The sequence below is a fragment of the Setaria viridis genome, chromosome 6 (genome assembly GCF_005286985.2).
Source record: "Setaria viridis chromosome 6, Setaria_viridis_v4.0, whole genome shotgun sequence".
Taxonomy (NCBI): domain Eukaryota; kingdom Viridiplantae; phylum Streptophyta; class Magnoliopsida; order Poales; family Poaceae; genus Setaria; species Setaria viridis.
In genome coordinates, this window is record NC_048268.2 from 33,570,953 (window position 1) to 33,592,412 (window position 21,460).

Genomic DNA, 21,460 nt, shown 5'->3' on the forward strand with positions numbered 1-21,460 from the left:
AAATAACAATTAACGAGGCATGTCCATTTTTTTTTCCTTTCGGAACTGACAAGGTCCCTTATCCTACTCGAGTAACCGAATTACACTAGTCAATCAACCCGTGCTCCGCACGAGCTAATATTTTTTAAAACTATTGAACTTAAAATTTATTTAGAAATTAAACTTTAAGCTAATAATAAAAATTGTTTACCTACTGCTATCTTATTTTTTAATACTTCAATACAAACTCATATAGATATGTACTTATCTTTGTCCAGTAATAATTGATTTTTAATTAGTAATCATTCACACTTTTTTTTATTTTGTATTGCACCTCCATACATTATGTTTAGCATAAAATTAATACTTTTCATCACTTCCTCACATACATGTATAAATGGTCTACATGGTGACACTCATCATGCGTATATACCTTAACTTAGTATTTCTATATTAACAATGACATAAATAGGTAATTTAGAATCATATATTAGTTTACTTTTGGACATTTTTGTATGACGCACATGAAGATAATTAGATTAAGATTTGGATGTTTACTTTAGGTTATTTTTAATGACAACATACGTGGGTAACTTAGATACAAATTTAGAATGACATTTTAAGTTATACCTTGTAATGATATGCGTGAGTAAATTGGATGATGATTATGGAGTTACTTTAGATTATTTTCTTAATGCAGGGCTCAGTAATTTAGATATAGTTTTTGGGTTTAGTTTAGAATAATTTCATAATGATATTCTGGCTGACTTTTTTAGAAAATATAATAAACCAATGACTACGATTATTAGAGTTTACAATATGGATGTTTGATTTTGATGTTTGTGAGAATTTCTAAGATTTGTCTTTTTTCTAGCGTGTCTCGTGAGAACAAATGCAGAGTCTCCAATAGAAAAAAAGAGACCATATTGCTACAATACTATTACCTTGAGTTACCTCTCATTTGTTAAATATTTAAACACAATACTTATACAAATATATACTTATTATCTTCATCCGATTGTGATAGCTTTGAATTAGTAACTACTCTATAATATTTTCATCCATATTTATTATCTTTAACTTTTCATTTTGCATCGCAAGTACGTGCTTGAATTTGTTTAATGTACTCTAAGTTTGAGCTATAATTTTAACATAGAAATCTATTTTCTCATCACTTCCTCTATATCTTTATAAATGATAACACACACATCATGCGTATGCCTTAATTGTTATATCATATATCAATAGTGTAAGAAATAGATGATTTAGAATCATATATTGGTGTACATTTTTAATTAAGGTGATTTGGATTCAAATTTAAGGTTACCTTATGTTATTTTTAACAATGGCATACGTGGGTAATATAGATGCAAATTTAAGGCATTACTTTAAGTTATTTTTTAGTATTAGTGGTGGTGATTTAGTTGCAAATTCATAGGGTTATTCTAAATTATTTTTATAATGGCATAAGTGGGTAATTTTGATGAAGATTAGGGGTTACTTTAGTTTATTTTATATAATGGCAGAGGTGGGTAATTTAGATTTAGATTTAGGAGGTTACGGCTATTTTCAGGGTAATTTTTTTTAAAAATATAATAGATCCAATGATTATGACTATTTGAGTCTACCGATTGATAGCTAGATGTTTTGCTTTTATTAGATTTATAGGATTTCTTTCTTTTTCCATATCCCAGGTGGTTCACCTAAGCCTCCAATGAGTAATAGTAAGATTGTTGATTCCAACAATCGAGATATAAATCTTGCTTTCTAAAAGCAAAGCAAAGTGGTGTTCACAACTACATTGCAAATTCAGAAGAATCAGAACTGAAAACAAACAGATCCTCAAAAGGTTCATACACATGGCCAGACGTATCTCCTTATTTTGTCAAACACCAAATTGCATGCCTGCTTAGTAGAAATGGCCAGACTCTAAGACTGCATCAAATATATTAGTACAAATGTGTAACCAACAAATAAAGGAACAGTTGTACTTGCTTGCATAGTTTTAGCAGTGGCAAACTTTCAGAATATTTAATGAGAAATGGACAACAGAAGTCATCCTAATGTCCACAATGTTTGCTCTCTCGATACGACATAAAAGTAATGTAGCCATCCAATTCATAACTTTCTGGCACTTCCCAAATCTTCACTAATTCATATAACTCTGCCAAATTGAGATGTCGATCCTGTGAAGGCTTTATGCCCTTTCTACCTACATCGATAATAGTGGATTCAGCAGGAACTTAAACAACTCATCATTCATTTCTCGATCAATTTGAAACCTCTCATGAACTCTACGGGCAGATTCACACCGCTTCTCATCTCACATGCAGGCATTGTGAATAACCGCGACCTTTTCCTCAAAATTCTTTCCAGAACTGGCGCCCTACATTGACTCTGGCGTATGAAATTGAATTTGGATTTCTGTCGACGGCAGCAGCGCATCAAGTTGTGCAGCGGCCGGTCAACGGCGGCGGCCGCAGGCAGACGGCTGGGCTCTGCGGCGGCGAGATGCTTTGCTCCTCCCCAAACGGAGCTAGCAACGAACAGCGAACCAACGGGACGAATGAAACGGGGGTGCCGGCTTGCTTACTTGAACTGTTGAACAAGACGATGCCCTCGTTTCAAAAAAAAAACAAGACGATGCCAGGGACGAAGGGTGACTTCAGAGCCCGGCCCACGCGGTGGTGAAGGTGAGGAGGTGGACAAACCGTGCATCCCATTTCAGCTGTGCAGCTGGCGTCCCGCAGGCGCGACGCGTTGCCGCCCAGCGGCACGGCGATGATGGCGCAGCGGTGGTGTGTGGTCGTGGGCTGGAACACGGACACAACAGGTGCGGCGCTCCTTGTCCGGGCTCATAAAAGCCCATGCGCCGACCGGCCCATGGACCTAGTCCCACTAGTCCCTTCGTCTACCCAGCTCGCTGCCACCCGCCCACCAGCGCGCCGCTCTGCTCCGCCTCCGTGTTCCCTCCATTCCATTCCATCCCTCTCCCGAAACCCTCGCCTTCCCCCACCACAAAAACAGCTACGCAAAGGCGAAGGGGGCGAGGAGGGAGCGGAGATGGTGGTGCGGATCCGGCTGGCCCGGTTCGGATGCCGGAACAGGCCCTTCTACCGGCTGATGGCCGCCGACAGCCGCTACCCGCGTGACGGCAAGCACCTCGAGGTCCTCGGATACTACAACCCGCTCCCCGGTAAGCCTAATTCATTGCTCCCCGTCATCAAATTGCTTTGATTTGTTGACACATCAAATAACCTAGCCTTGCAGCAAGGATGGGCAGTGACAACTGACGAATATGCTGTTTTGCAGGGAAGGATGGTGGCAAGAGGATGGGGTTAAAATTTGACCGGGTGAAGTGAGTATATCAGTACTCATTGTCCTTCTGTTACAGGAAACAATTATCAAATCCTGGGCTTCTGCTAATCGTGGTTTCCTTGTTTTCGGTGCATTAATTGGTTTGCATGCTCTATTGTGGTGTTGTGCATCCTCTGAATGGCTATTTGCAACAAGTATTATCTTGTTTGATTCAAATGTATGCCCTTTTCAAACCTTATCAACTTGAGATCAGTCGGTAGAAGCCAACTTTAAAATTTTATCAACATTTTAGTATTTTAGCCTTTCCATCTGAATACTCAGATAATATCTGGAGTGTGCTAGCAGGAGGTGAACTGGCCACTGAAATTGTTCGACTATGCATAGGCATAACAGGCATGGAATGTAAAACTGTGTGGCCTAGGCTTTTGATCCAATTTTTAGTAACTGCTTTATAGTTAGCCAGTTTTGTGGCTGCTCATGCTGTTTTCCAGCTTTTGAGTTCGTTGTTGATTTTGGTCGATATCTGTTATGGACTTATGGTGCCTGTGAAAAATTAGTGTGTGTAAAAGAAAGCGTTTTGACAGTAGGAAGATTGATTGATCATCTGTAGAACATGTATTTTGTTCTAGAAAAATGGAATGAAGCTGCAAGATTGTACTGGAACTTCTATTAGGTTGCTACTCTCAGATAAGTATTGTCTTGCTGCAGGTATTGGTTGTCCGTTGGGGCACAGCCTTCAGATCCTGTGGAGCGCATGCTATTTCGTGCAGGAATTCTTCCTCCACCTCCAATGCTAGCTATGGCACACAAGGGCGGGCCTCGGGACAGACGTCCTATTGATCCTATGACTGGATGCCCTTTGGACATTGAAGGCCTCACAATTGTTGATGATCCTAATACTCTGGATGGTGAAAATGGAGCATCGGTTGAGGAGACGGCTTGAATGAGGCATGAAAATTTTATGCTTTAGTATAACTATGCTAGATAAGAATTGTTTTACCACTTGTGCCCTTTAGTTTGGGTCAGGAGCTTGTTACTGTTTCACAATGTAAGAAGCTTTTTGCTAAGTAACTTCTGAACGATCATTACTTTATGCATCCAAAAGTTTAGTTCTTAGTATGCTTCTATTTTGTTTTTTCTTAAATATTCTTCACCGTATCTCTGTGGAATGTGAACCTGAAACTGCACAGATTTATCTTTCATAGGTTGTATGTGGGATTTTGAAAGCTGTATGTTTTTTTATTGTCACGAGCTTGCAATGGGCCCCTTTGAGGGTAGAGTGAGGGCTAAGACAGGATTATGGTTTAGGGTTGATTGTGATAATTTTGAGACCTCTGCTTTCGTTGTGAGATAGATGGTTGGTACCTTCTCATCATGATTAATTTCGTTGAAGCATAAAGTTGGTTGCCCAAGGATGGTTATTCTTTCTTGTCATACCCAATCAGAAGTAATGCTTTTATTCAAGCTGATAGGAATGACGATATATTATTTTTCTGGACTTGCAAAGATAGCAACTGGCATCTGTTTAGATACCTATGCTGTTTGTTTATACCAACAAAATGGTTAAGTTATCTGAAGTAGCATCAAGTGCAAGTGTCACTGTGTGAGAGATTGATGCCTTTCTTGTACTGGTCTTATTGCTGCAAGACAAGTTTACCTACCTGGAAGTAATGTTCAGAGTCATGCCCAAATAGAATAATTCTTCTTAGTCCATCAGTAGAAAACGTTCCAGTGTCAATTGTAGTTAATTCCAATTATTAAGTGCTCGAGTTTTGGATTTCTTTGTGTTGATTGGAGTGATCTTATGATGTAGTTACTTGCAAAAAAACTTTGCAAAGTATCATGTGGACCATACATGAACATAGCACATAAAACCAAGGCTCTTGACTCGTGCACAGTGAGGATTGTTTAAGATTGATACAATAACGTATATCCAGTCAGGAATTAAGGTATATACATTCTAGCAAGTGTTACTAGTACACTAGCTAGAGCCCTAATACCAATTTCACTTTTATCCCTTGCATTGTTACATAAGGTATTTCTTCTCACTGAGGCCACCCCATGCACGCAAAATGCTAAAGCAATCTCACCAAGTAACCTTTCCTTTGACACCTGCAACCCAAAACATTTTAAAGCCTGCAACCATGTCCAAAGTCTCTTCCCAACTCTCCAATCCTGTGAATTTGTGACAAGTGAAACCCAAGTCAGTGTAGTGCTTCAAGATCTGCACACCATGGAAACGCCAAGAAGTTGCAGTTCATCATCATGCTTGCTGATTGTCGTGCTAGCACTAGCCCATTGGTGCAGCATCGCAACGGCGAGCTGCAGCTTCACCGTATCCAACTACTGCTCCCAGCCCATCTGGCCGGGGACGCTCGCCGGCGCGGGCACGCCGCAGCTGCCCACGACGGGGTTCAGGCTCGACCCGGGGCAGACCGTGCAGGTCCCGGCGCCGACGGGGTGGTCCGGCCGGTTATGGGCGCGCACGGGCTGCGCGTTCGACGCCGGCGGCAATGGCACGTGCCAGACCGGCGACTGCGGCGGGCGCTTGGAGTGCGCGGGCACCGGCGCCACGCCACCGGCGACGCTGTTCGAGGTCACGCTGGGGAAGGCCGCCGGCGACCTGGACTACTACGACGTGAGCCTCGTCGACGGGTACAACCTGCCCGTCGTCGCCGTCCCGCGGCCGCGGCAGGGCGCCGGCGGCTGCAACGCCACCGGCTGCACGGCCGACCTCAACCGCTGTACGTGCCCTGCGTGCGTGCGTCCATGTCGTGTGCTAACTACCAGCCCTTTTGTTGCTCTGTGAATGTCTGACACGTAAATTATTGTGTGTGTGTGGCAGCGTGCCCCAGGGAGCTGCAGGTGGACCGCGGCGGCGGCACGGTGGCGTGCCGGAGCGCGTGCGAGGCGTTCGGGCAGGACCAGTACTGCTGCAGCGGCGCGTACGCGACGCCGACGACGTGCCGGCCGACGGCGTACTCGTCCGCCTTCAAGTCGGCGTGCCCGCGCGCGTACAGCTACGCCTACGACGACGGCTCCAGCACCTTCACCTGCGGCAGCGCCGCCGACTACACCATCGCCTTCTGCCTCCCTCCCTCCGGGTAATCTCGCCGCGAAATACGACTCGCCATTCATCTTCACTGAACGTTGCAAGTAGTAACGCACTGATCAGTAATCACTGGTCACTGGTCACATCTCAGAAATCCACAAGCACTGAAATGTTCAGGTTCCATTTCCTTATCTGTTGGCGCAGGTTGCAGAGTCCCGGAGCCGTACCCCTCGGATCGCCGCCGCCGGCCTATGGACAGAGCACTAGTGGCGGCACCAGCGGCGCCGCTGGCAGCACGCCCCCTCCTGCTACAGGCAACAATGGCGTCGGGAGCATCAGCCCACCGCCTCCTACTACTGACAACAATGGCGTCGGGAGCACCAACCCACCGCCTGACAACAATGGCGTCGGAAGCACAAACCAGCCGCCTGCTAGTACTGACAACAATGGCTTCGGAAGCACCGATCAGCCGTCTCCGGCCGCCACCTACGGCGCTGGAAGCACCAATCAGCCGCCGTGGATGATGCTGTCGTCAGCGAGCATGCTGCACGAGCAGCTGTGGCTTGTCTTGCCTGCAGTGCTCTTGTTCCTCCTCTGGTCGTTCTCACCATGAACTTTGTCACTTGTCAGGCACAGCTCTTGTAGGATTCACTGACAGTAGCTCCCTGGACTCCTCATGTACAGTAGCAGTAGTAAAATCCATCAGGCCCAATTGAGAAGGAAACATGTACAGATTGATTTCGTTTATTCGGATTATAGAAAATAAAGACGACGTTCAGTTATTCCATGAATTCAGTTACTTTGTTTCAGGTTGATGTTCAGGTTTTCAGAGCCCAACTGTGAGCTTCACTGAATGTTCAGTTTTTTTAATTCACCTGCAGTTTTTTCTTAAAAAACCGTAGCCACCATCACAATTCTCAGGCAGACGAAGAAGAATCAGCGTAATCAACTAGTGACAAATTTACATGAAATTCAGTTTCATCGTATAGTGTTTGTAACATGTCATGTGATCTACTGTCATGAGGGGACAACAATGGGAGCCGGCGGCACCGACTCCTCCAACGGCCAGCACTCCCACTCGCCGTTCTTGTTCTGCGACAGGGAGAAGTGCTTGGGCGTCCAGACCTCCCCCTTCTCATTCCTCTCCTTGGCAAGCTTCCTCGCTTCGTCCTCCACCCGCCGCTTCGCCTGCCGAGCTTTCTCCCAGTCCTTCTTCAGGAGCGCGTCGCTGACCTCGCCCCACACCACGGCGGATTCCGAAGGCGCCAAGCCCTGCGAAACATGTTGCAACCATGTCAAACTAAGTTTTTTCAGATTGAAACGGAAACTCTAAGTGCTGCATTTTTTCAAGTACCTTGTGGTCTTGGACCACCGGCGTGGTGAGTTTGCCAATGGCGCGCTGGGCGTCGTAGAGCACGGAGACCTCGCCGGTGCTGACGTCCTTGAGCGAGACGGTCCTGTCCCAGAACCCATCGATCTCGTAGATCGTCTCGTCCCTCGACGCCGACCGGAAGACCCTCCCCCTGACGCACCTGGCGTCGCCGCCGAATCCCAGGAAGGAGCGACTCCGGCAGTAGCTGAGCTGCGCCTCGAGCCCGGACTCCGCGCACACCACCCTGACGTCGCCGGACCACTCGACGGACGGCGTGGGCAGCAGCCGGATGAGCAGGTTGGGGCAGTCGACCTCGTAGCGCTCGCCGTGGCGGGGCAGGCGCAGCTCCCGCCGGCCCCGCACCGCGGCCTCGATGCTGGCGCCGTGGAACTTGGGGACGGGGCTCTGGCACCAGACGAGCCGCACGTCGCCGGCGGCGTTCGTGGCGTGCAGCGCCGAGACGGGGGGCCGGTGGGAGACCTGCTCGAGGAGGACGTTGAGGCCGCCGGAGCCCGCGGAGACGTGGTGCGTCTCGCCGAGGACGGGGTTGTAGGGCGCGAAGCCGAAGATCGGGGGGCGGGTGGTGGAGATGCTCCAGGCCACCACCGACGTGAGGCGCTCCAGGCTGTCCTTGCCACGGGCGCAACGGCCGAGGAGGTCCTCGCCGGCGCAGTACAGGCCCTCGCCGTACATCTGGAGCTGCGACTTGGGCAGGTTGAACGTCGCCGGCAGCTGAAAATTTTTCAGAAAGAACATCATTTCGTTTTCGTCGGTATGTGATTCCAATTCAACATTGCTGAAAACTTGAAATGGCGCCAATGATTGTGAGGATCGTTCTTGCAGGACATTCCCAGTGCAGAAATTCTCTTGTAAATGAAACTAGTCATCGTTCATCTCGGGTTGACGCAGTGGTGCGTTGACGAGTCCTCGTCCGCAGCGGCAGTCAGGTGAGACGAAACAATGATCATTTCCAGATTCAAAGTCAGAGGGAACAAGCATCCTGCCTCTACACTGCCCGTTTCGAAACTTGTTTCGTTGCCTACCTGACCCACGCCCTCACCTACTGATCTTTCTGCCACGTGCAAAATGCCCTACCATCTGCTATTCCGTCGCTGTCAGCCTCCCAAATCATGCTGATTTTCAGGGTGCTCCTAATTACTCGAAGCAATTGGGTTAAGCAGTAGTAGTGTTTGCTCGTTGCGTTGCATGCAAGTTCAGTTTGGTTCGGTTGCTTTTTTTTTTTAAAAAAAAAAGAACAGTTGAGTGAGCATTTTGGAGAGAGAGAGAGAGAGAGTAGCCGTAGCCGTACCTGGAAGTGGGAGAGGTCGGATCCCGGGCTGACGTTGCGGAAAAGGCTGAGCACCCGCCGGACGAGGTTGGCCGGGCGGAGCTCCGCCGCGAGGCCGCCCTCCAGCGACAGCGGCGGCGTCAGCACCGCCGCCGCGCACGCCGCCGCCTCGCCCTCCGACTCCACCTGCATCGATCAAAACAGCTTTGGTCAGCCACAGAAAATCCGGCGCGCGTACGTACGCTCACGGGCTGGCGGCGACCAACGGCCGTCGTGAGCTTGCTTGCGTGCAATGCAAATGGGATGGTAGTAGCGTCACAAGTGACCGGCTGACTTAGTCGTGTTTCCGTCAGGTTCCGTTCAGAAGCAGCTACTGTTATTTTCTTACAATAGGAGAAACAGCTACTTGTATTATTACGCTATCGTAATCTCTGTCATTAACGGACAGCCGAGTCTCAGAGGGGAATCCGAGGCAGCCAGCGGAGGCCACGAGGCCGGCACGCTCTGCAACTGCAAGACTGCAATTGCAAGAGCCTGCCTCTGCGTGCCGGCGCGCCGCGCCGCCGGTCGAGACGCTGACACTGCCGAGCACAGAACGGCTTGGTTTTTCGGGCGGAGGCGGCGTCCCCAAGGAAACAAAAACGGAACGGGACCAATGAGAAAATTTGGCCGGGCCTGCGAAGGTTCCAAATGGCTCGCGTCGTCTCCTGCATGCGTTCGTTGCTCTCGAGGCGCACGCTCATGGCTCGTGAGGAATATTTTATTTCGGGAAAAAAAATGGCTTGTGAGGAAACGGCTAGGAGAAGGGGCGGCCCGTTCCAAGAAACGCCTCCCCAGCTCGGCCGTCGGCGTGTGTGCTGACCGAGAAATCTTCATGTGCAGAATATTTTGTAGTCGTAGGTAAAGGGTGTAGTGTATTCTTCGTACTATTCTTTGAGATAGAGAACGTCGTTTCTTGTGCGAAGAAAAAAGGGCAACATGATCTAAAAAAATGGGGAAAAAAGAGAGAAAAGGGCAACGTGATTCAAAAAAGAAAAGGGCAACATGAGCCGAAGAAAGAAAGGAATAAAAGAAAGAAAAGGGCAACATGGAAATGGAATCACGGATATAGATAGTACCATCGCCGCAGCCGGTGGCGCGTCTCTGGTGAGCTGGTGAGAGATGCGAAAGGAAGTCAGCGCCGGCCGGCCGGCCGGCCGGCGGTAGGCCGCCGCGGCCTGCAGACGGGCCACCGCTCAGAACGCGCGCGGCCGCTGCCCGTCAGTCTGGACTCTATAGTTTATCGGACGTTGTTAACGCGGCTAAGGAGTAATAAGGAATATAATAGCAGTAGAGTGAAGGAAAGGAGCCGGAGATTAAAAAAGAACCCCATCGTCGGCGCCCGCTCGTGGCGACGAAAGGAAGGAAGAAAGGAAGCCGCGACGGCGACGAAAGGCGAACGCGCTTTTTGATTCCTCTATCCCCGGCTGCTTTCACATTCTATTTTTTTTTCTTTCTGCTCTACTACTGCGCGCCGCCCGTGGCTTCGCTTTGGAAAGACGCCGTGGCGCTCCAAAATCTCCGGCGGGTTGGCCGGCGCGGCGGTTGTCGTGTCCTTTCGCGCCTGTTGCCGCGCATGCCGGCCGTTCGTTCTCCCTCAAACCGGGGGAAAGCCGGCCGGCCGGCCGGCGCGGTGGAGCCATGCGCGGCGACAGAAAGGGAAAGCCACGAACGGCACGGCGTGTGATCGAGCGCGCACGGCGCACGGTAGCCGCGCGTTGCGTTAGGAAATAGCTGAACGGAACTTTCTTTTCCTTGAAGCAAGTTGGAAAGCTAGCGATCGAGGGGAGGCCTGGCCAGACCTCGCCAGGCGGCGGCCGTACGTCGCCCATGCCGGAATCTTCGACCAACGGGCCCGTCGTCACCGTCGCCGGCGACGGCGGTGGCGGTGGCCGGCGCCGGAGGGGGAATTGAAGCGGGGGCAAATTATAAAAGACATGGCGGGTGTTCTGAGATCAAACTGTGCTCCGAGCTCCAGAGCTCGTGATCGAGAATCAATGCAAAGAGCGGACAGAGGCGAACGTACCATTTGGGGCGCGCGGGAGAGAAGAATCTGATCCGAAGGCAACGAAGCTACCGCCGGCCGACGACCAATCAATCCCCCTTGTTGGATCCCTCTCTTCTTCCGATCCTCTCTACTCCTGCCGGCCGGGCTAGCTAAGAATAAGCTTCTTCTCCCCCTCTTCCCGGGCTCGATCTAGCTCGGCGGTTGTTCGTCGTCGACGCAAAGAAAAAAGAATACTGAGCTCCTCCTCTCCGCGATCCCCTCCGCCTTTCTTTGGCAAGCTCCATCGCCCCCGCGTCTATTTATATCCACGCCTCGCGTGCCCGTCCCTGTCCGCTCTCTCACACCCCCCCCCCCCTCTCGCCAGGTCGCTGGAGGCTGGAGCCGGCGTGACGTCATCTCTTCGGTGTCCCGTGTGGCCGTGTGAAAGCATCTCTTGGCTTGGGCTGGGAGTGGGACCATATGCTCATACTGGCATGGACACACGTGACACGTACACCTCGCTCGCTCGAGGACGGCCGAAAGCGCGGCGGGCCGGCGCCCGGCGGCCTCATCGCCGATCCATATGGAAGCCTCCATCCGCGGTCGCCGGCATCAAGTCGGCCCCGGTGCTGCTTTGGTCTTTTCCACATATGTAAAACGGACCTTTCTTATTTTCTTGCTGGGTGGATCAAACTAGTCAGCCTTTGCTGACCCCTACACGTTCCCGATCAAATTTGCGCGTATTCCAATTTTATGTTTGGTGCAGATGTAAATATTCCTTTTTGAAGTGATTCTCTCCTATTTTCCTGAACCTGAGAGAAGCCTGTGGTGCTGACAAGCTAGTTTGGCGCATGCACCACAAGCACACATGGATTGTGCTGCCTCTCAAAAAGCATTCTCTTTTAATTTTGCCTTAAGTCAAACTGTTAAATGTGACCAAATTTATATAAAAAAAGTTTTCAACCCTTATGACACCAAATAATTATCTCATTATGAAATACGCTTTCATATTTTACATTTTTGGTGTCGTAAATATTAATACTTTATAAATTTGAAAGTAAAAAACACTTTTTGTGTACATGGAGAGGGTATATAACTTCGTTATCCTATTCTTTTTCTAAAAAAAGCTCCATTGGTAGCTTGTGGCACCAACATAACAACGAGAATATGTTGATTAGAGCATATCGGGTGTCATCCTTCTTTCTCTGTTTCTTTTTCTCTCTCTTTGTTCATTTGTAAGGCGGCGTGCGTATCGACTTTGTGTTACCTATGATGCAACTTTATTATTTGATAATTCTTCATTCATCTGGAGAAATAACTCCGGGAATGTGACTTGCAACGACAACTTGCCAACAACTTGGGAGTGCCGAGTTACGGCTCAATCAAAACAAATCCTATCGCTCCATTAATGGGAAACATGCTAAGGGATGTTGTACAAAACAGTCATACGCTGTCGATGTCAGTGATTTATCACATGATTATTACCGGTCCTTCCTAGATGCACGTTCGAGTGAATGCGTGGATAACCTAGCTTCCAATACATAATTTTGGGGGTTTTTTTAGAAACTGTTGGAGTTGCTCTAAGATCCCTGAACATTCTTAAAAAAAGATACGGGAATAAGGTAGTAAGGTACATGTTATTCCTGAGTTCCCTGAAAAATAGACTAATTTTCCTGTCGATGCTTCATCTGACGGTCCATGTTCCTTATTCTTCTACCCCTCATGAATGCGAGGCTGCTTGAACGATCAGGACGTGTACACCAGAACAGTACGTTCCACTGGGCGGCGCCGAAGTAAAAGATGCTCGATCGTATGGGTCTACAGTACGTAGTTGTCAAAATCTCGATCCGTCTGATTTCACGACTGTATTACGGGATAAGAATTAGAGGGGGAGTCTGATTGGATCGTCACGACAGCGGCTGGAGAGCGAAGCTGAGCCGTGGCGTGCCGCGCCGCGCCGATCGCTAGCACGCCTGGCCTTTTTGCCTCGTCGTCGCTTGCCCCTGCCTGTCGCCGCCGGCGCGGGCCTCGATCGGAAGGAAGCGAGACCGACGGCCGACCGGGCGCGGTGGCGGTCACGCTCTGGCTACACCAACAAGGGAAGGGAGGATGTCACGGGGGTACACACCGATCCGGCGACGGCGACCGATCGGATTTGATTCCAAGCCACGGCAGCGGCGGCACCCCGGCACATCCAGATCGCTTCCGGCGCCGGGGTTAATAAGCAACACGTATACGTACGCGCAAAACCAAAAGGAACAACGCGATCACGCGAAGCGACGTGACGACGAGCGGAAAGCGTGGGTCGAGGAACACGATGAGGTCGCCGTGTGAAGCTAGCTTTGGGCCTTTAGCTCTACTGCATGCATGTGTCGTCGCCGCCGTCGTCGTCGTGTGTTTTAATTCTTGCCTGATTTCGCTGAACAGGACCAGCCGAGACCGTGCTGAGTTTTGTCCAAACAGAACCAGAAACACTGCAGCAGGATCACTGCATGCCTTTATGCTTTACGTTCCATCGAGAGCTTTTTTCGCGCCAGCGGCCTAGTGCCTAGGCGAGACAACACGATCGTCAAGAGGGCATCGGATAAGTTTAAAAACTCTGATGGGGCGATTATTCCTTGAGTTGAGCAGTGCGATGAGAGATGTGGTGTGGTTGATGTTCCAATCCAACCAATCGATGTTATTGTATAGTTAAGTGGGGTTTGAGTAGCGCGATAGCTTTGTACAGCACGCGTTGACGTTACAATTCAACTGGCCGATATTGTTGTTCGTTATTTCGTCCTGTTTTGGATTTATTCTTCTTTGAAATATAACCTCTGCTTTGCTTCTAGAATCTTGGTAACCTCTGCTTTTGCTTCGACAATGGCCAGTCGATCATCCACCACGCATGACTGATATTTTTTTTTTAGACTGACGCAGGGTTGATGGCGATGGCAGCATCTGTTCGTCTAGGGAGGGAGTAGTACCAGTACCAGGCGATAAGGAAGAAGACACCGGGAGGGCGTCGAAAAGCCCATAAGCGCATAGCCTCCGCATATCTGGCCCAATACTCCCATACTCCGGGCCCGCCTGACCCGGTCCACAGTACTACGTATACGAGTATGGGCCGGGCCCCAGAGCGCACCGACGCGAGAGCGATCCTCCTTATCCAGTTTTAAAACCGTTTCCCTTCCGGTGGCCCGCACCGTCGCGTCGCGTCGCACCAGCGAGTCGCCAGCCCCCTCAAAAACAAAACAAAACAAAACAAAACAAAAACAAAACAGCGAGTCGCGAGCCAACACAACACCGCCGATCTGGAATCCTCCAGGCTTCGTCGCTCTCCTCCTCCCCCACACCAAGCGCAACCGAGGCCGCCATTACCGGCCAGATCCGACGACGAGGACGAGGACGAGGACGAGGAAGGGGCGATGACGGGAGGCGCGGCGGCGTCGCAGGCGTACGGGGAGGCGTGGTACTGGGACGAGCGGTACCGCAAGGAGGCCGGGCCCTTCGACTGGTACCAGAAGTACCCGGCCCTCGCGCCGCTGCTCCGCCTCTACGTCCAGCCGCACCACCGGCTCCTCCTCGTCGGGTGCGGGAACTCCGGTGAGTCGGGTGCTTGGGTGCGTGGGTGGTTGGGATTGCTTCTCCTGAGGGGGAGGGAGTCCCTGGCCGGCTGCGACCATTCTCGGCTCTCGGCCGCCGTGCGTAGCGATGGGTGTTGGTGAGCGCGGTGACGGAGGCTCGGTTCGCGCGATTCGAAGATGGAGGGTATTGTTTAGATCAACGTGGTGGGCAATGTACCCGTACTGTAGACAATCCACCCATTCCTGGAACGTAGTAGTACTTTAATCAATTTTATTGAAGCACTCTGGTTGACCGATGCTACGCCTTAATCAAACCAATACAATGAGCGGCCTAGTTCTCTTGTACGCCCTGTATAACCACAATACAATGAGCGGCCTGATTCTATTGTAGCGCCGCATAATCCTTCCTCTTTGTACCACAGGGGAGCCTCCCTGAACTTTTAAGGAAGTGGTTTGGGGGGCTTGTTGTTAAGCATGCCAAACTTCTGGTGTAACTAGAGAGGGACAACGAAGTAACTGAGAAGTTGGCATTTCAGTTTGTGCGATATGGATCCCTGCACCGCAGCAATTTCATAGTTTAGAAATCCAATGAGTGCCCTCACGTTTCAGTGAGTCAGGTAGCATCCCTGCACCATGGTCATTATGAAATTTGGCAAGATCTGGGGTGTCGGTGTAATTTAACTATCCAATAGGGCAGCCAGTGTGTATGACACTATAACTTCACATGTCATGGATGTTACTAACCTAGGGTTTTCACCTGCATGTTGTTGCAAGGTTTGCTTACAATTTTATGCGTTGATACCAGTTAATACTATGTGTTTGAACCTTAGCGCACGCGAAGCTAAAGAGTGAACTTTGCTGTTATAAAGTGGTGCTGTTGTAGAGCTACATTGGAGTTCTAAACGATATTACTGAAGATCGTAGCATTAATAACGCAAACACATACTTAATTACTGAAATGGTTGAATTCTTTAGTTTTTTTAGTTGACCATAGATTATTTGAATAAAAAATGTCACCCTTATATACTCCTTTTAAAGTTGCAATGCATGATCATAAGTGCATCATTTCTTGCTTTGCTTTCTCAGATTACAAATGGTTGTTAGCTGCAAAAATAGACGTGCGTTCATTTTTTTAATTTTCATTATTAATTTAGCCACAGGTACTAACCACAAGATGTTTATTACATTACTTCACTGTCTAGTGGACATTACTTATATGGTTTAGCTCCTTTTGATTGTTTCAGTCTTTGGTGAAAACATGGTTGATGATGGTTATCAAGATGTTGTCAACATTGACATATCTTCAGTGGTTATTGAGCAAATGAAGAAGAAATACCATGACAAGCCTCACCTTAAATGTATAATCTTTGTTCGCAACCTTCTTGTCTTGAATGCCTCTGCAGTATACACCACCTAATTTGATATCATTTATTTCCCTTATTGACACAGACATGAAGATGGATGTAAAGAACATGTCAGATTTTGAGTCTGGTTCATTTGAAGCAGTTATTGACAAAGGTACCATCTCCATTGCAGTACTTGACAGCATTGTGGACGCAATTGTTAACATCTTTACATGCAATATGGCATTGGGTTCTAACCCCACTTGTTATTTGCAGGAACCCTAGATTCTATTATGGTGAGTCAAAACTTTTGCCAGGACACTTTGATATTCTCCCAGTGTCATACTCAATGGCTTTTCTTGTATTTTAGTGTGGCCAAAATTCACAAGAGAATGCAACGAAAATGCTAGAGGAGGTCAACAGGTGAGGAGTATGCTGATATTTATTTGTGATATATATTTCTTAATTGACTATAGCTTCTGTTTGTTCCTCCTGTATGCAGAATCCTTAAGGAAAATGGTGTCTACATGCTGGTAACATGAACTATTTTATTTTGAAAGATGTAACTGTTTCATGTGTCCATAACATTTTCTGAGTCCCATAATGCCATAGATCACTTATGGGGATCCAAGTTACCGATTGCGTCTCCTGAAGGACATGGAAAATTGGACGGTAAAGCTCCATGTCATAGGTTAGTTTGTTATACACCACCAGGTCAACTTAACTGTACCCTCCAATAGCTGCAGAGCTCCATTCACGTTGACCCTTTTCATGTATAAAGTAGTTTGTAGACTCATGAATGCATTTATTGTCTTTTCTAAGTGTTGTAACCTTGTTGCACAGTTTTCATTTACCGTGATAAAATTCTTGTTTTTTACAACTGTGTTACTGGGATTATTGCAGAAAGATGGGAGAGAAGCGCGAATCAGAATAAATGGGAACTGACAAAACCATTGCCTTTAGACGATGACAGCGCATCAGTAGTTTCAATTCTCGGACCGAAACCTGATGTTCACTACATCTATGTCTGTGTAAAGGTTAGCCTCCAATTACCTTCTCAGAATGTTCTAAACTTATCTCCTAAATAAACTCTTTGTTGTGCCATTCGATTCATCCGTATTTGCTAACAAACGGAATCACCGCAGGGCAACGATGGTGCAAGGGCAGATTCTAGTGCTGGAGAAGTCGTCGACTAGTCCCACCAATAACCTTCTGAACCCGTCGTGCATAGCCAGTGTAGCAAATAATGTAGAACAGATATTGTACCTCTAATTGTCGTTGCTTGATGAACTCGTTCGGTGAAGTTGTACTAGATGTTTCTTTCTAGATCAGCTGTATGAGATGTTTTCGTGGTTCCTGTTGTGCACCCAATCCCATTAAATCCCGTCTGGAAACAGATGTGGCGATTTCCTGGCAATCAACTGTGTGTGTAGCGTTTTCGCCTGTTACCTTGGGAATGGGAGATTTGCTGGCTATATCGCGTATGCTGTTTTTCTGGTAGAAGTCTGCAATCTGTCAGAAGAATAGTTTTGAAAAAGACATTACAGATGAACTAATGGCAGTAGACGCGTCCCAGATCACCATGGCCATTCTTTTCAGAGGTTTCCACTGCGATTCGCCAAAGCGATGACGTGAGAATCCCTAGACGATGAACGTTGAAAGAACGAACGGTCCCCATCCGGCCATCCGATCCGACGCTCGCGCAGATCGGAGACGTCAGCCTTGCTTTGCCTTCCCGACCCGCCCCCCGCCTCCAAAAATCCCAAAGCCAAACCCCTTTCCCCGTTCTCTAGCCGCCTGCCCGAATTCTCTCTCCGTCGCTCGCCGATTTTCCGCCTCCTCTCTCTCCCCTCCCCCGGCTCAATGGAGGCTCTCACGGGCACCGCCTCCTCCTCCATTCTCCCCGTCCGCCACCCGCCTTCCCGGCTGGCCCCACAGTCCCTCGCGCTCCGCCCTAGCCGCTGCGGTCCCATCCGCGCGGCGGCCGGCGGCGGCGGCAAGGACGAAGCTCACCCCGCCCCCGCCGCCAACGGGTCTCCCGTCCTCAAGGTAAGAGTTGCTGTGAGCCTGTGAATGATAGCATCCCCTGTGGGCCTGACACGAGCCAGTGGTTTTGGCGTTTTGCCCGGGCGTAGATGGGTGGTAGCCTAGATGGGATGAATCTCGAAGAAAGTGGCTTAGGTTGTTTTGTTAGATGCTGGATTGGATGCGAGGTGTGGGGCACTTGGATGACTGGGTAGCTCGGTCTGATTAGAACTGGTCCAGGGGGTTTATGAGACGACCCAGTAGGAATTTCGTTTTGTATACCGAGCATGACTTACCTGTAACCGTAACGCTTTCATTTTTCTAAGATTAAGAACGATGTCTATAGGTTTAGGTTTACAAGAAACGTGTCCCCCTGTTGCTAAAAGAGGGGCACATGCAACTAGTCATATCTAATTCGATTTACCTTTTCATCTGCCATGCATAATTGATTATGTACTAGCTGGTGTTTGACAGCTGAAGAGTGATTCGAGTCAAAATGGAGTTATACCGATCGCTGCTGACAAGTCGCTGAAGGCTTCATCAACCAATACCGGTAGTGACTCAAGCGGATCCAGAGCAGGCCTGTTTAGAACACCCATATCAGGTGGCGTGCAGAGCGCGACTTTTGCGCATGGTTTGCCTCCGCCGGCTCTAGCTGTGCGCAATTTGATGGAACAGGTAGCTTTCTGCTAGCAAACCTCTTGAGCTTTGTCGGTATGCGGTATGAAGACTCATGTTTCTCTTTATCTACTTGGCTTCTGTGTACCAGGCACGCTTTGCTCACCTGTGCTCTGTCATGTCTGGCATGCATCACCGCCGCACTGGATATCCATTTGGTTCACTTGTTGACTTTGCTAATGACTCGATGGGCCGTGAGTTAGCTCCTTGGTTTACTTTGCGATAATAATGATACAGTGTTAGATCCCTGTAGGTAATTGTTTGGTGTATTATGCAGACCCAATATTTTCGCTGTCACCCTTAGCGATCCATACAAGGAACTTGCTATCAGATCCAAGATGCACGCTTGTTGTCCAGGTATGAAGTCTCTCAACATTTCCTACTGGAGCTGTGGAGTATAACTTTCCATCTTTGTAATACCATGCATACCTTCTTCACAGGTGCCTGGATGGAGTGGACTGTCTAACGCACGAGTCACAATATTTGGTGATGTTTACCCTTTGCCAGCTGACCAGCAGGTTTCTATTTAACTGCCTTTTGTTGTTAGATATTGCAGTCAATTAGGTAATTACTTTTCCGTTGATTACTAGCATTTCTAGTCATATGATAGTGGGTTCTGATTTCTGAGTCCTGTTGTGAAGCAACTGGACTGTGCAATTTTCCAACATCAAATGCCCCTAATTGGTAACTCCTATTGAGTTGCTATTATTCGGTCTCTCTAAATACTCATGAATGTAAATGGAGTAGTTGCTTTTCATGCTCTTGAGCCAATGATTTGAATTTGAATTTATGATTTATCTTCAAAACAGTTAATACTAGGTGTTGAGTCATATTTTGTTCTTCTATTCTTCGTTTTAGAACTGTGGTGAACTAACTGTTATTCACGTTCATTAGGAATGGGCCCATAAGCAATATGTAGCAAAACATCAGCAGTGGGCATCACAACAGTGGGGAAATTTTTACTATTACAGGATGCACAATATAAGGTCTGGACTTCTGATTGGTTATGTGCTTTTTATCGTTCCATGTTTGCCTATCCATTTATCATTTGCGTTCAGCTCCGTAGTTTCCATAACACACATCTTGAAGTATATGCTTCCCTCTTCATCAAAAAGCATTTTTTTTGCTAGTCATTGACCATGTATAAATTAGGAGTTTTGACAAACTATACTCACTAATTACAGTGATATATACTTCATCGGAGGCTTTGGAACTGTTGCTTGGGTAGATGTTAACGAGTACGAAACTACTCAACCTGACAAGGTAGCAGTTGATGGTGCCGAGAAAAGTTTGAAGGTAACCATACCAGATCACTGATACCTTGTTTACGGTATAATGATCGCAGCATGTTAGCCTGGTCATTTGGCTAGCTACATGCACTCATGGTTAGTACAGTAGCATCTCAAGTAATTCTGATGCATACCTTTCATGTAGGAGTTGAATGCAATTTTCTCTAAACCACTTCGAGAGTTATTGTCATCAGAAGGGGAGGTTGATGACGCTGCTGTTATATCAGTAGATAGCAAGGGCATAGATATACGGGTTCGCCAGGGTGCTCAGGTAAAATATACACTAAAATTTTCTTTACCGCCAACCATGAGGTTATTTGTTTCCTGACTAAGAACATTTCTTTTTCTCCAAATTCCTAAATTTGTTCTTCTGTGCAGTTCAATATTCAGAGGCTAGCATTTGATGTCCCTGAGAAGGTTCTGACTCTAGAGGAAGCCAAGAGAGCACTCCACAAGATCATCAAGACGAGCAGCAAATAGAGTGAAGAAGGTTGCGGAAGCTGGCTTTACTCATTTTTCAAATGGCGTAAGGTTTCTTTGCAATCGAACGACGAGGACTGAGGATTATGTAATGTAGCGAGTAGCATGCATATGTGAGAACTGGAACCGATGGCTGTGTTGCTAATAATGAGGCGATAGTCTCTCTCCACATGTGGCAAAGATTGTACGTATGCCCGTGTTGCTATATCAATAATGATATGATTGTGCGGTTGCTACTTGAGGAAAATGGGCATTCTTGCTGTTGGCGCAGAGGAAACAGTCGATATCAGCATGGATCTTTGAACGCGAAAAAACCACTCTCTGAAATGGACCCAGCTCGCAATGTTGCATACGCGGTGCGTATTTGAGCAGGGCAGGAGCATCGATGGACAGTTGTACTCGGGACACACTGTCCGTGAGCCCTTTATGCAACATGTTCGTTCTCCGGCGAAACCTGTCTCTTTTCCACGAGACTGATAGCGTTGCCTTTGGTGCTAGGGAGTGTTTGGATTTTTAGTCCAGGCTAAAATTTATGTCACATCGAATATTTGGAGGTTAATTAGAAGAACTAAATATGAGCTAATTATAAAACTAATTACATAGAAGGAGGCTAATTCACGATACGAATCTATTAAGCCTAATTAGTCCGTGATTTGACAGTGTGATGCTACAGTAAATATGTGCTAATGATGGATTAATTATGCTTAATAGATTCGTCTTGCAAATTAGTCTCCATCTGTACAATTGGTTTTGTAATTAGTCTATGTTTAATACTCCTAATTAGTATCTAAATATTCGATGTGAAGGAGTAAAGAAACAAACATCCCATTACCCACAGCTGTGCATCGTTTGCCTGTTTGGGTTGGTCGAATGTGCTTGCTATTTATACGGTTGGCTGACGTGAGGCAACTTTTTCTTTTCTTACATGCTACGACAGTGCTCTTGCCTTTTGTTAAAGAAAACTTTTGAGTTGTGGTCCATGGAAAAGGCAGCTCATGTTTTACTGTTCGGAATACACCAATAAATATTTTAGATTCAGATAAT

The 21,460-nt window shown here is 47.7% G+C and overlaps 5 protein-coding genes across 6 annotated transcripts; 4 read left to right on the top strand and 1 right to left on the bottom strand.

Moving 5' to 3' along the window:
* The first annotated feature begins 2,869 nt into the window (after positions 1 to 2,869).
* LOC117861110 (small ribosomal subunit protein bS16m/bS16c) lies at positions 2,870 to 4,413 on the top strand. The gene is made up of 3 exons (XM_034744601.2): positions 2,870 to 3,175; positions 3,292 to 3,337; positions 4,006 to 4,413. Exons 1-3 carry the CDS (start codon positions 3,043 to 3,045, stop codon positions 4,238 to 4,240), a joined length of 414 nt encoding a protein of 137 aa, XP_034600492.1. The 5' UTR covers positions 2,870 to 3,042; the 3' UTR covers positions 4,241 to 4,413.
* Positions 4,414 to 4,554: 141 nt separating this feature from the next.
* On the top strand, positions 4,555 to 7,131 carry LOC117861108 (pathogenesis-related thaumatin-like protein 3.5). The gene is made up of 3 exons (XM_034744597.2): positions 4,555 to 6,041; positions 6,143 to 6,401; positions 6,554 to 7,131. The coding sequence occupies exons 1-3, from the start codon at positions 5,531 to 5,533 to the stop codon at positions 6,960 to 6,962; spliced, it is 1,179 nt and encodes a 392-aa protein (XP_034600488.1). The 5' UTR covers positions 4,555 to 5,530; the 3' UTR covers positions 6,963 to 7,131.
* A 142-nt stretch (positions 7,132 to 7,273) lies between these two features.
* On the bottom strand, positions 7,274 to 11,341 carry LOC117861109 (oxysterol-binding protein-related protein 4C). 2 transcript variants are annotated; one of them, XM_034744599.2, is made up of 4 exons: positions 11,075 to 11,341; positions 9,031 to 9,195; positions 7,704 to 8,453; positions 7,274 to 7,621 (listed from the first exon to the last, which is right to left on the bottom strand). In XM_034744599.2, exons 1-4 carry the CDS (start codon positions 11,075 to 11,077, stop codon positions 7,367 to 7,369), a joined length of 1,173 nt encoding a protein of 390 aa, XP_034600490.1. In that variant the 5' UTR covers positions 11,078 to 11,341; the 3' UTR covers positions 7,274 to 7,366. The 2 variants fall into 2 exon arrangements, with proteins under 2 accessions (XP_034600490.1, XP_034600489.1); XM_034744598.2 differs by lacking the exon at positions 11,075 to 11,341 and having other exon boundaries at positions 9,031 to 9,201.
* Positions 11,342 to 14,266: 2,925 nt separating this feature from the next.
* On the top strand, positions 14,267 to 17,361 carry LOC117861037 (uncharacterized). The gene is made up of 9 exons (XM_034744500.2): positions 14,267 to 14,620; positions 15,846 to 15,959; positions 16,051 to 16,119; positions 16,221 to 16,240; positions 16,315 to 16,367; positions 16,447 to 16,477; positions 16,557 to 16,635; positions 16,848 to 16,981; positions 17,090 to 17,361. The coding sequence occupies exons 1-9, from the start codon at positions 14,443 to 14,445 to the stop codon at positions 17,138 to 17,140; spliced, it is 729 nt and encodes a 242-aa protein (XP_034600391.1). The 5' UTR covers positions 14,267 to 14,442; the 3' UTR covers positions 17,141 to 17,361.
* Positions 17,362 to 17,696: 335 nt separating this feature from the next.
* On the top strand, positions 17,697 to 20,663 carry LOC117861036 (uncharacterized). The gene is made up of 9 exons (XM_034744499.2): positions 17,697 to 17,993; positions 18,444 to 18,647; positions 18,739 to 18,841; positions 18,925 to 19,004; positions 19,088 to 19,165; positions 19,542 to 19,633; positions 19,832 to 19,943; positions 20,082 to 20,207; positions 20,315 to 20,663. The coding sequence occupies exons 1-9, from the start codon at positions 17,808 to 17,810 to the stop codon at positions 20,414 to 20,416; spliced, it is 1,083 nt and encodes a 360-aa protein (XP_034600390.1). The 5' UTR covers positions 17,697 to 17,807; the 3' UTR covers positions 20,417 to 20,663.
* The last annotated feature ends 797 nt before the right edge of the window (positions 20,664 to 21,460 follow it).

What these genes read in the sequence shown, in the direction of transcription:
- LOC117861110 (XM_034744601.2), top strand. Translation starts at nt 3,043, where the DNA reads ATGGTGGTGCGGATCCGGCTGGCCCGGTTCGGATGCCGGAACAGGCCC. An exon ending in ATACTACAACCCGCTCCCCG is followed by an intron (nt 3,176 to 3,291) that starts GTAAGCCTAATT and finishes GCTGTTTTGCAG; the next exon opens with GGAAGGATGGTGGCAAGAGG. An exon ending in TTAAAATTTGACCGGGTGAA is followed by an intron (nt 3,338 to 4,005) that starts GTGAGTATATCA and finishes GTCTTGCTGCAG; the next exon opens with GTATTGGTTGTCCGTTGGGG.
- LOC117861108 (XM_034744597.2), top strand. Translation starts at nt 5,531, where the DNA reads ATGGAAACGCCAAGAAGTTGCAGTTCATCATCATGCTTGCTGATTGTC. An exon ending in CACGGCCGACCTCAACCGCT is followed by an intron (nt 6,042 to 6,142) that starts GTACGTGCCCTG and finishes TGTGTGTGGCAG; the next exon opens with CGTGCCCCAGGGAGCTGCAG. An exon ending in TTCTGCCTCCCTCCCTCCGG is followed by an intron (nt 6,402 to 6,553) that starts GTAATCTCGCCG and finishes CTGTTGGCGCAG; the next exon opens with GTTGCAGAGTCCCGGAGCCG.
- LOC117861109 (XM_034744598.2), bottom strand. Translation starts at nt 9,201, where the DNA reads ATGCAGGTGGAGTCGGAGGGCGAGGCGGCGGCGTGCGCGGCGGCGGTG. An exon ending in CCGACCTCTCCCACTTCCAG is followed by an intron (nt 8,454 to 9,030) that starts GTACGGCTACGG and finishes AAAAATTTTCAG; the next exon opens with CTGCCGGCGACGTTCAACCT. An exon ending in CGGTGGTCCAAGACCACAAG is followed by an intron (nt 7,622 to 7,703) that starts GTACTTGAAAAA and finishes CATGTTTCGCAG; the next exon opens with GGCTTGGCGCCTTCGGAATC.
- LOC117861037 (XM_034744500.2), top strand. Translation starts at nt 14,443, where the DNA reads ATGACGGGAGGCGCGGCGGCGTCGCAGGCGTACGGGGAGGCGTGGTAC. An exon ending in TGAAGCAGTTATTGACAAAG is followed by an intron (nt 16,120 to 16,220) that starts GTACCATCTCCA and finishes TGTTATTTGCAG; the next exon opens with GAACCCTAGATTCTATTATG. An exon ending in AAAATGGTGTCTACATGCTG is followed by an intron (nt 16,478 to 16,556) that starts GTAACATGAACT and finishes ATAATGCCATAG; the next exon opens with ATCACTTATGGGGATCCAAG.
- LOC117861036 (XM_034744499.2), top strand. Translation starts at nt 17,808, where the DNA reads ATGGAGGCTCTCACGGGCACCGCCTCCTCCTCCATTCTCCCCGTCCGC. An exon ending in ACGGGTCTCCCGTCCTCAAG is followed by an intron (nt 17,994 to 18,443) that starts GTAAGAGTTGCT and finishes GGTGTTTGACAG; the next exon opens with CTGAAGAGTGATTCGAGTCA. An exon ending in TGCGCAATTTGATGGAACAG is followed by an intron (nt 18,648 to 18,738) that starts GTAGCTTTCTGC and finishes TCTGTGTACCAG; the next exon opens with GCACGCTTTGCTCACCTGTG.